The sequence below is a fragment of the Emydura macquarii genome, unplaced genomic scaffold, assembly GCF_026122565.2.
Source record: "Emydura macquarii macquarii isolate MOO-44397 ecotype Brisbane River unplaced genomic scaffold, CSIRO-AGI_Emac_v2 contig_3044, whole genome shotgun sequence".
In the NCBI taxonomy this organism is placed as follows: Eukaryota; Metazoa; Chordata; order Testudines; family Chelidae; genus Emydura; species Emydura macquarii.
Genome location: NW_027133181.1, coordinates 3,647,100 through 3,659,671, shown reverse-complemented (window position 1 = coordinate 3,659,671; position 12,572 = coordinate 3,647,100). Strand labels below are relative to the sequence as shown.

At 38.8% G+C, this 12,572-nt stretch overlaps 1 protein-coding gene across 1 annotated transcript in view; it reads right to left on the bottom strand.

Annotated features, from left to right (window-relative positions):
- Nucleotides 1–12,572, bottom strand: part of ABHD18 (abhydrolase domain containing 18) — a 41,571-nt gene that overhangs the window by 26,836 nt on the left and 2,163 nt on the right. The window contains exons 2-3 of the mRNA XM_067530201.1: nucleotides 9,853–9,972; nucleotides 6,208–6,316 (exon numbers count right to left, since the gene is read on the bottom strand). Coding sequence (XP_067386302.1) covers nucleotides 6,208–6,299 — 92 coding nt within the window. The 5' untranslated portion in view covers nucleotides 6,300–6,316; nucleotides 9,853–9,972. The remainder of the gene's footprint in view (nucleotides 1–6,207; nucleotides 6,317–9,852; nucleotides 9,973–12,572) is intronic.

Here is a 12,572-nt window from a genome sequence, read left to right as displayed (position 1 = left end):
TAGTTATAAAATGGCTTCCATTTTAACCCCTTATTTCAGATGCATGTAACTAGACAGCTTTCTGGAAAATATTCAAGTGCCTTTGCCTGACTCCATTGATTTTCTGAACTTTAGTGGTTGGGAGATAAATCTGCCAAATGTTACAATCTCTCTGGTGCATTTCATCCAGATTACCCTTTGGAATTTTATTTTCAACAGATTTAGGAAATACCATTCTGTTGTTCTTTAAGCATGCTCATAACTATCTGAAAAAGGGACACTGTTCCAGTGCCACAAAGAAAATAAACTCCTCTTCATCAAGTGCTTCCCTTTCCCATTCATCCAAATTAAAATGAGCTTGGATCCTCAAAAGGATGACCTTTCCTAATAATAGAATGGTACATGCAACGAACAGCTATGAAGTTTTCCCCTATTCTATTTTCAATGTATAGAGACAGTGCTGAATGGAAGTTATGAAGTCAGTCGCAATTGGGCCAAAATCCTCAAGTGACTTGCTATACAACAGATCAACAGCCAAAATTAGCAGTAACCATGCAATCCTATCCCAAGGACTTCTTAGGATGAGACTGGGGATTCCTACCACTAGTTAAATATTAGCAGCACAAATTATGAGCACTTTACATAATGAAGAACAAAAGAAGTATGGTTGAGGTATGGAAAATTCCCAACATACCTTCAGATGAAGATGAGATTGGTATCTAACAAACAAAATCTCATTTAATGCTAAATACAGTCATTTACTCCAGTGGAGTTTCAACAGGGTTGATCTGGCTCATTATCTTTAAACTGTGAATGCTTTTTCACAATATGGGGGAAAAAAAAATAAAAAAAAAAAAATCAGTAAATATAACTGTCTTAATGCCCATAAAAGGATCAAAAATGGACAGTACTCATTTTACAGTCCACAGAAAGCATAGTTTGAAGTTTCAACTGCTGGTTTCCTTACCTGTTATTAAAATACCTTTAAGTGTTAAAATTGGGGAAAAAAAAAAAAAAAAAAAAAAATCTACAAAATTGAATTTACCTTTAACCATTTATGATGTCTGTTCTTTGAATTTCACTGAATCTGAACAGACTAGTAAATTTCTGGTTTACACATATTAGTACAATGTTGCAATATTTAGATCTCAAACGTTGCATAAAAATGTCTAAGTCCAAACAAAACATTGTTTTCTCTGAATATATTTTTAATTAAAGATCACATCTGTTTAGTAGTAGGTTTTAAGGAGTTTTTTTACTTTAACAGAAGAATAACTACTTATTCTACAGTAACTTCATTCTTCAAGATGTGTTCTCCACATATATTCGACTTCTGGCAAGAATGGGCTCACATGCATGAAATAAAAATCTTTTTGAATATCACTGTCCACTGAGGCTGCGCCTGTGCTTTGTGGAAGTAGAGGACATAAAGGGGAGGGGTGGCTGCAACCACTCTCCAGTTCCTTTGCTAACACCAAATCCAAATTGGCAAAGACTGCCAAAGTATGGAAGAAGAGTGGGTTGTGGAAGACGTGTGGACAAAGTTATTGTAAGGTAATCATTCTTTTTTGAGAGACTGTCACTCTGCATTGCACTTCTGGTTGCTCACAAGAAGCAGGTGCTCAGAATATACTGGAATAGTTACTGCATGACAATTCTGCTGAAACAGGCATCTGATCTAGAGTCCTCCACCAGGGAACAATGCTGGAGTAAGTCGTGAACTAAACTCCAGGCAGATGCTTTTCAAATTTCTGGGATTGGGACACTTCACAAGAAAGCCACATAGTCAGCCTGAGATCTGGTGGAACAGATCCAACTCGACCCAGATGGGTCACTATGCAACATGTCTTAATACAGTCCTAGACCCATTTTGACAATCTGAGTGGAGATAGGTTGGCCCTTTATTCCCTTATCAAATGTTACGCATAATCTAGGAAAGTTCCTAAAAAGCTTTTTCTGTCCAGATAGCAAGAAAGAAACCTAACAACGACCAAGATGTGGTGCAGTTTAGCTTTTCCCCAGATCATGTGAAACTTGGGAAAGACGACAAGTAGGTGGGATCATCTGGTTAAGAGGAAAGTCAGAAACCACTTTGGGTAAAAACTTCAGTTGCCGTCTTAGAGTCACTTTGTTCTAGTGGATTACTGTATAAGGTGATCCTGCCACAAAGGCCTGAATCTCTCTTGTTCTTCTGGCTGAAGGCAGTTTTCATAGGAGGTGGTACAAGAAACAGGTTGCCAAGGGCTCAAAAGAGAGGTCTCATCAAATCTATTAAAACACTATTGATGTTCCAGGAGAGACATAATTGGTGGAAAGACATAAGAACGGCCATATTGGGTCAGATCAATAGTCCTTCTAGCCCAATATTCTGACAGTGGCCAATGCTTCATGCTTCAAAATGAATGAACAAAACAGGGCATTTATCAAGTGATCCATCCAGTCCCAGCATCTGGCAGTCAGAGACTCAGAGACACCCAGAGTATGGGGTTGCATCCCTAACAATTTTGGCTAATAACCATTGATGGATTATCCTTCATGAATTTATCTGATTTTTTTTAACCCAGTTACAGTTTTGGCCTTCACAACATCCCGACAATGAGTTCCACAGGCAGACTGCATTGTGTGAAGTAGTACTTTCCTGTGTTTTAAATCTGCCACCTATTAATGTCAATATCTGACCCCTGGTTTTTGTGTTATGTGAATGGGTAAATAACACTTCCTCATTCACTTTCTCCACACCTTTTATGATTTTATAGACTATCATATTCCTCCTTAGTCATCTCTTTTCCAAGATGAACAGTCCCAGTCATGAATGAGACCCTCAAGAAATGTAGCCTGTCAAACAATGTGGCCTTCTCCTGGAGGATGATGAGAAGTGCACTCTTATGGAGCTAATAGAAAGACCTGAATGTTTTAAGGTGAGGAGGCAGTTCCAGAATGGCAGCTAATGGAGTAAAATGACTCTCTAAAACTCAGAGAACCACTTCCATTGAGCAACATAGGTCAGCCCAGTGGAGTACTTTCTGTTGCAAGTTAGGATGTTTTGAATTGCTAAAGAGAGAGGGTCCTATCAGTAGATGTCAGCCAACCAGCATCCAGGCAGTGAGATAAAGGGATGCTGGATCCAGGTGCAGGACTTCTCCGCACGTTGTGTGTTCAAGTCTGGGTGTGTTGGAAGCATGATCAGGGACCATGACGACAGGTGCATGCAGTCCGAGTACCAAAATTGTACAGGCCTGTTCCGACAGGTTAGTGATCCCCCAGAGTCAATAATGAGTCAGTTAGGGAATAAATGAGTTTTATTATAAAAACAGGAGTAATATAGATTTTTAACTAGTTATAACTCATCTAAACAATTAACTATAAAATATAGACTAATATAATAGGATATAAAAACAATTAAGCACAAAACATAAATTGATATAAGAAAGTATTAAACAGGCAACTAACTATAAAGACCTAAACTAATATTAAACAGACAGTGGTTCCCTGCCCCGGAATCAAACCCTGGTCTCCCAGGTAGCAGACAGGGACACTTACCACTATGCTACACAGACAATTAGTTAATTGCAGGACACAGAAAGGGGTTACACAGACGGTTAACTGCAAGGCACAGAGGCAGTTAAATACAAGACAGAATGCTTTTACACAGACACACAGAGATTTCACACAGACAGTTAACTGCAAGACACAAACGGGCAGTTAGACAACGTAGCTGTAAAATACAGACTGATAGTTGACTCCTCACCACACAGACATAGGAAAACACACAGCATTACTCGATTCGGCCGGCAAAAACACATTTCGCACTCGGGGGGAAGACACGGGAGCGGGAGAGTCGGGACCAGATCAGGCTGGTTGCAATGAGGCTCTCAGCGGGGGCTTGGAAAAGACCCCTCTTCATGGACTAAATGGGACATGAAGGGTTAACTGATTGGCCAAGGGATGGGATATGGGCTTCGTGCCAGCACCCGATTTGCAGTTTTCCTGGTTGCTGGGGAGTTTCGTCTCCCCTGGTCAGTTACATTCCTCATATATGATGTGGGAGCCAAAGGTGCAGCCGATTCCATGGTTACGCCCTAATAAGGTCAGGTCGTGGGACTGTTCCTGATCACCTTCCTCTCTTCCAAGAAAATGACACGATCTTTCCAGGGATTGAGGGAGAGTTGACTGTTAGCCCGAATGGATGGGGAGGGCTCGAGGGGTGGTCATATGCAGGAATTGAGCTGCAACAAGGCCATACTAGGGCTATCATCATTATGGCTTCATCCTGCCTGATCTTCTTGAGAAAACTCTCAGCATCTGGGGAATCGACAGGGGTCGGGGGGAACATACAAGAGCTGGTGGCCAGGGGCTCAGAAGAGAGTCCAACAGGGAGCCAGCACAGGATCCTCCTCTAGAGCAGAACCTGCAGCACTTCTTGACCTATTCACATCCAACCAGAACCAATTTTGGGAATTACCACCTGTCTTGCAGACATGTCTTGAAGAATGCCATCTTGGACAGCTATTGAATGGTCACTCAGTATTATCCGCCAAGTCAGATGGCCTGCCAGGATGTTTTGTAGCCTGGGAAGGTGGAGGACTGCTAGTAAGATGGTGGATGATGCACTAGTGCCAAATGTGGATCATCTCTTGTCATGGGGGCAACAAATCATTTCCTTCTTGTTTGTTTCTAAGTCTGTAAGCACCTGGTACAGGGCACCTTGAAGCACCAAGAGAAAGACTATGTATGCTAGACAAATGGCTCTCAACTCCATGGTGTTTATATGAAGGTTCATTTCCTGGGATGGTGGGGGTGGGGTAGAGGTACTGGGTCTGAAAGTGGTCTAAGTGAGCTCCCCAAACTATTGTACATGTCTGTCACCAATGTCATGCTGGGGACGAGTGAGGAGGCAGGCGCTCTGTTACACATATGTAGTGGGTCCTTCAACCAATCTAACAAAGAAAGGACTTCCTGGGGGACTGTGACCAACATGTCAGAGGTACCTGCTGGGTAAATATACTGATCTCAACCATCTTTGTATAGAGTGCAAGTGAAGTCTGTCAAATGTGTCATGTAGGAGCAGGAGGACATGTGACCCATAGTCTTAGGCATGTTCTGACCAACGTTAAGGGTGTGAATTAAGCTGTTGACAAGGCTTAGAAAGGTGAGAAACCTGTCCTGTGACAGATAGGCCTTTGCCAGCGAAGAGTCCATACTGCCCCTATGAATTTTATGATCTGACAAGAGGTGAGCATGGACTTTGCTCTATTGACTGAGGCCCAATGCAGCAAAGAGATCCAGGACTACTCACACAGAGAGTCATTCACATGTTGAGGTGATTAGCTTGGATCACCCAGTAAGGACAGACTCAAATTCCTTTCCTTCTCAGAAAAGAAGCAATGACCTCCAGGTACTTGTGGAAAACCCTCAAAGTCAGCTACAGAGAAGCACTCAGCATTGGTAGCAAGACTTTCCAAAAACTAAGCTGAAGTATTTATTTGTGGGGCAGGTGAATTGCGACATTGTAAAGGCCAACAAAATAACAGGGTTCAAAAAAGAACTAGATAGCCACTGATGGACCTATCCTCCATAAACGTATTAGTCAGGATAGGCAGGGATTGCTGTTTGCCAGAGGCTGGGAATGGCTGAGGAAATGGATCACTTGATGATTACCTGTTCTGTGATTTTCTCTCGCTGTAACTCATTAAAAAACAGATGTGAAAAACTTAACCAGTTTTCCCAAGAGAAACCAAATAGAGAAAGCAGTATCTATACCTATCCTACAATGTATGTTTTAAAGTTTATATCTAGCAAACTGACTTTTTTATTGCCTTTAAGTAAAAGAGAAGAGAAAAACCTAGTTAGTTCTTTTCTAACCTTATTTTGTGTGCAAGATCTTTTAAAATGTTAGCCCACACTAGCATGTTTAAGTTACCATTAATTGGATTCTTTGTCTTCTTTGTTTTTAAACAAAGACTGTTTAACAGCATCATACATTTTTTCCTTACCACAAAATAGTTTAGTGTATAAATGCATTAATTTAACAATAAAAATATTTATTTAGTTTCTGAAGTCTAATTACTCCTACGGTGTATGTTTTACATTTTTTTAGAACACTGAAAATAAAACATCATATTTTTAGTGAAGTTAAACATTTACTTGTTCATAGTCTTTAAAATAAAGTTTAGATTAAAATTATGAAATATTCTGTGATTTTTTTTTTCTGAGAGGAAAAATAATCACCTTTTCAGATCTTCTGGCCTTCCCCATCCTCGGATGAAAAGTTTAGTGAGGAGAAGCCGTCTGTATAAAATATCCAATTTACTCACACCCATTAGCAGCAAACTAACATCTAAAAGAAGAAAATACGTAAAAGTGAGGCCATAAATAGGTGGTTTTGGAAGAATATCGCTTATTTTTTGTTCTCAGCCAATTTTTTGTTCTTAGCCTCAGCAGCTAAGGCAAAGAAGCCCAACAAGGCATCACAGTGGACCCTCCGAGGGAAAGTCAAGTCCAAAGAACCCAGTCAAACCCAAGCAAAGGGGAGCAAAGCCCAAGAGTCCAACTGATCATATTTTGAACACTTGCACAATCTGACAGCAATGCATAATTTTTAGGGTTCAAAAAGGTACAACTTAGAAGTTTCTACCCTCATTCAGTCCCTGAATTAAATTCTCATCTTCCATAGAAAAACTGCAGAAGTAAAACTATCATTTTGATGCAACAAACTGTGATGCATCCTATTCTGTAAAATTTGATTTGAAGTATAGATTTGGACCTTCAATTTTAGATGCTAGAAGAAATACAGAATCAAGTTCCATCAGCTAATGTCAATCTCTTCCTTCTGTTCTAGCCTCAACTTATGACCAATTTGGGGCCAGTCATTTTAGTTAAGTAAGGGAAAGGGCCTATGGATTTTCTGTCTTTGGGTGGTTCTAGTTTTTCATTTTAATTAAATCAGATTTCCACTGAGAATGTAACACTAGCATCAATCTGTAAAGTGCTTCCAAACCCTCTTTTGGTGTCTTCGCACCCTCCTTAAAGACCCTGCTGTTTAAAATGCAGGGTAGCTGGAAGCAAATGCACAGGGTTAAAAGCACAGCACAGAATCTCAAAGCCTTTAAGTCATCTTTGTGCCCTCCCTACTCTAAGTTGTTCTGGAGGCTGAAGCAGAACCCAGTGTAACTTTGACATCCCTGAGTTTGTAGTCATCCTCCTCAGTTCCTGCAACATGGGAATTCTCCCCAAGCCAGATCTGGGGCTTTTAAAGCCCCTTTATTCCACACTCTGACCCTTCACCTGGCATAAAGATTCTAGAGAATGGGAGAGATTATTACCAACCATCTTCCTGAGATCTACCAAATGGCACTGGAAAGCTGGGGCATCCCTCCTCCTTTTTCAACCATAATCAACAGTCAGCCATGGAGACTGGGCACTCATCTCTCAAAAGTTCATCATGAATGTAGTTGAGGAGTTATTTTTTAATCATACAGTAACATGTAAAGCGTAAAAAATGAGGAAATGTATTTGAAGATTAATAGAATGTTTATCTTAAAACAATTCAGTAAGGTTAGAAAGCAATTATTGTTAGAGCCCTACCTCAACTCCCCCCTTGTAGTCATTTCTTTCTGCACTTGCAGAAGAGGCCACCTCTGTCAGAAACCGGTTTACCACTTCAATGAACTCTGGTAGCAGGTGCAGAGCCAATGACTTCCATTAATTCAGTAGTTTGACTTTCTTTAAAAAACGTCAGCAACAAACATGTACTACTCTTTTTTTATTTAAATTTTAATAGATTACACTAAATGTACACCTTAAAACTGTTTTTCTAAATTAAATTTTATGTAAACTAAATGCATTTTTCTGGTTTAAATATAAACCTATTTAACATAGGTTGTCAATTTCATTTAATTTGTTTTTTAATTTTTATTTTTAAAAATTCATTAATTTGTATACATGGTTTAGATAATGAAAACAGACCTATATATTTAGTCAGTTTCACTTTCCGGTTCTCAGGTGTTACCATGAGCTACATTGCTTATTGCCAGCAAAATGTTTAAAATACAAACAAAACCACTTGTCCTTGAATTATCAAAAATTAATATTTTGATTATTACAGGAAGATTCTTAACAAGAACCTGAATTTTGGTTTTGATCTATTCGACAATCTCTTTTTAATCAGCTGGGCTTCCAACTAGGTAATCCATGTAGTGTAGTTCATATCTAGGTACTTATATGTCCCCCCATCACTGTAGTATCCTACATTCGCACACATCAATTTGAGATCCCAGAAGTACAACAGAACAAACAGACATGAAAAACACTTTAATCATAATTTCAAATACTGTTAAGTTTCAGACCAAAAACAAACCTGTAAAGAAATGTAATGAATTATTTCCATATTCAAAGGAAAACCAATTATCCAAAGTTACCAAAGTGATAAGTACTTACCTTATCCCCAGACTAGTTTGTTATGTTTTTATATCAGTGTACAACAGTATCATGAAAATAATCTGGAAGGAATGCACTTTAATTATAATTTAGGTTATTTTGTTCTACAAAGGGGTCAACTTGGGGGACACAAAGCAGATTATTCAGTGGAGTTAGAAATTCCCTGATCACACAAGTTACCCAGAGCACAATAAAGCTGCCTACTTTTAGAAATGGAATCCTAGTAGATAGCGAGCTTGAAAAAACTTGGGGTATTCACTGATTTTCTTGTAGATGTAAGAGAAACATATATGCTCTGTGGAATAACATCTATTTATCATGCTGAGAGGAGGTCATTGTACATGAGCTAATCTGATTGGAGAAAATACTTTTCAGATCTGGGAAGACCCCATTATCATTAATCCAGTTTTTCATGCAAAGCTCTTTTATACAACAGACATGCTACTTTTGGTCAACCCTGCACTATGCATCCTATTATCTAAAAACTAATCCCATAATTACAGAGGTTTGTTACCTGTTATCAATTCTCCCTGCATTTCTCAGTGCATACAAATTCTAGAAAACTTGTGCAGTAATGCACTTTAAATTACAATTCTCTTTGAAGCCAAGAGACAGGCATATTACTGATTTACTAAAGTAAGAGAATGCTATTCAGTAGCCAATTACATGGTCCCAATATGTATCATTAAACTTGCTTGGCTTTAACTTTGTGATCAGTGCTATAACTCAGAAAGGAAAGTCCAATCCTTCAACAACAACATATAAAACAAAAGCTTTCATTCAGATTACAACAGATCCCCACAAAAATGCATGAGTCTGATGTTAAGGATGGGAACACATGCTGCAGGAGTGCCCTGTCCTTAGTGAGTTTTGAAAGAATATAAAGGCTGAAATTAATTTTATTCTTAATTCTCCAATTAACTATTCTGTTTAAAGCGTGATTGTTCTTGCCAACCTTAAATAATTGTACCGCACAGATTCATCAGAGTGATTCCTCCTACAGGTTTCTTAGATGGCCAAGAAAACAATATTGCAAAATTAACATTAACAGCTCTTCAGAGAGGTGCTGCAGTGAATTGAGAGTTAGCAGCTCTGGGACAGTAACTAAGGCGTTAGCTACACTAGAAAGTGTTTGCTGATAAAGCCATACCAGTAAATCCTCCTATTGGAGACAAAGTTTATTTGCCAGTGTAGCTTATACCAGTTCCTCGAACAAAAGAAGCTATAATGATAAAATGACTTATTTGAAGGTATAACTGCATTGACACTACACATTTTGCCACCATAACTATGTTGGTTAAGGAATGTGATTGGAAAATCACGCATCAAAATCCATGACAACATCCCTTTCAACGAAGGGGGCTTCTTACTTAAGTTACAGTTTGATAAGGAAATAGTAGTTAACTGATAAAATTTTAGTTAAAAAGTTACACTTACTGAAATAATGGGGAGCCACTTCTGTGCTCTTGGTACACTAGTCAAAAAAGTTAAGCCTGGTGATTGTTTGTGTCACAGAGCATATGATCTTCCAATGAAAGTTTCAGGATTTTTCTACACCTAAGAAAACAGACAATTTAATATCAACTAAAAGAATTAAGTTTATAATAATATACCATTTGTTGTATAAAACATGCTGATTATCCAACTTATCAGCATGTTTCCAAATCTCTATCCCACTGCATGATCTAAGGAACTTTGTTTACAGTTCTTCTACATCACAAAGGAGGTTGATTTATGCAGTTGTAGTTCTTTTATTCATCTAGTTATGTATCTGAAGTGCTGTTAACTTGAGCCCATGCTATACTCCAACTGCAAACTCTTTTAAATGCAAAAAGTTATTAGTCTTCACAGACTAATAATGCAGTATTTTGCAAATCAGTAGTTGGCTTTATAGAAGGACATCAGTTATGCGGAAACAAAATACAAACTGCAATACTTAGAATAAATGTGTCAATTTTTGTAATAAGAAGCTTCTATTTGGGAGAGGAACTTATTCCTTGATATTCCGTCTAGTGTAGACAAAAAGAAAAATAAAAAATTCTGAGACTCATTATACTCAAACCTGAATCTCTGTAATATAATCCTCCCCTGCCAAAAAAAACTACTACTACTCCAAAGAATCAGTAACAGTCCCAAATTATGACACACAAAACTTAAGGGACAGAAATAAGTGCTTTATAACCACTAGAAAGCAAAATTTCCTGGCTTTTCAATAGTATGAAACATTAATTCCTAGCCCAGCCAGTCTCAAGCAGCAAGCCTTAAAGTCACGTTATTGATTCCCATCTTGCTTGGTTTATTCCCACTCTCTCTACTTCAATACATTCTAACTTTGGGATCTTTCCAAATTAGTTCAGTGAACATCTTAAATCATATAAAATAATCTGAGACATGACGTTAGTCACATTGATATTGAAACGTGTATATGAGGACCATAAGAACAACATGATTTTAAAGTTAGATATCTTGCAACATGCCAAGATTAGAAAAACTTTGGTAAACCAATATAATTGCTTTCAGAACCAGAAGCCTTTACTCCTTGCTCAGAAAGGAGAGATTTAACTCTGCTGCAACTATGGCAATACTGCCCTCCATATAAAATGAAAGGCAAAGGCCCCACTACCAAGGTTAGAACCATCCCAAAAAACAAACATTCTTTGCAAAACAAATTTTGCTTCCTTACTTATTTAGAAACCCTGAGAATTGTTGCTTTGGTTCTAGCTGTTCTTGGCTCTCTCCTTAGTAAATGTTTTACTGACCTTAATTGTCTTTCCTCCTTTGCTGTGTTTTGTTACCATGCTTATGACATTCTATTCACCTATTTCTGAAATTATCCTAAAAATTACTGCCTGTCTATTCTGCTCAGCTCCCACGAAAATTACATGCAAAGAATTCTGATAGCTACACAGGCTGTTACTCCATTTGTGTTAATGGGCCACATAGCAACATGCATGTCAATCATCAAGTGGCAAAAAAAATATTTCCAAATGGAGTCACGTCCCACTAGTTAAGTGAGCTTCTAGTTGGTGATATTTAACAGAAGGTCTTTTGGTATCAGTAAATGAGATCTATTTTGGCATCAATCCCACACCACACTTCTGGACAACTGGAGCATATTAAAACTGATGCTAGGCCACAGGATGAGACAATTCCTTGTATTCAGTCACCTGCATTGATTCACATAAGGATTACCCAGCGGCTCAGGACCATTTGAATTAAAGAGGTCTTAGACTAGGAGTAACAGCTCCCCACCATTGGAAAGGGTTCAGAAAAGGGCTACAAGAATGAATGATTCAAAGTCTGGAAAACATACCTTACACTGAGACACTTAAGAAGCTCTACTTAATCTCAAGAATCTATTTATCTTAACAAAGAAGGTTAAGAGATGATTTGATCATAGTTATAAATACCTATATCGGGAAGAGATTTATGATAATATAGGTTTTCTACAATCTGGCATAAAGAGATTCAATGGCTGGAAGCCAAAGTGAGGCAAACTCATACAAGAAATAAGATGCAGATTTTAACAGGTAATTAGCCTTTAGAACAACTTGCCAAGGGATGCAGTGAAGTTTTTAGCTCAGGAGTGGATATCTTTCAAAAAAATATGCACTATAGGTCAAACAGAAGTTATGGGCTTGATGCAGAAATTACTGGGTGAAATGTTTTGGCCTGCGTTACACATCAAATTTGGCTACATCTACACTGCACACCAGCATCGGTGGCATACGATATGCATAGCTACATGCTGCAGTGAATAGCAAACTGTGTCCACATTGTACTGTGTAGTTATGTGAACCAGTGGAAGTCTATGGCCAGGGAAGGAAGCAGGGAGCTAAAGCCTTCCCCAACTGCCTCCTCCCTAACAGAGACCCTGTCTACACTTACCTGTGAGATTCAGCAGCAGTTGACGGGAGTTTTGCAAGTTTTTTTGCGTAATTCGCGTAACTCCCGTCGACTGCTGAGCTTCTCTTCTGCACTCTGTCTTCACTGCACCGCGCCGATGGGAACAGTGTTCCTGTTGACGCAGCACTACGCTATTTGTATAGCTGGTCTTAGTACATCGATTTCTGGATCGACTGAGCGGGTCTGCACTGACCGCTCAGTCGACCCAGAGAAATCGATCTGATGGCGGCGAATTTGCCGCCGTCAGTGTA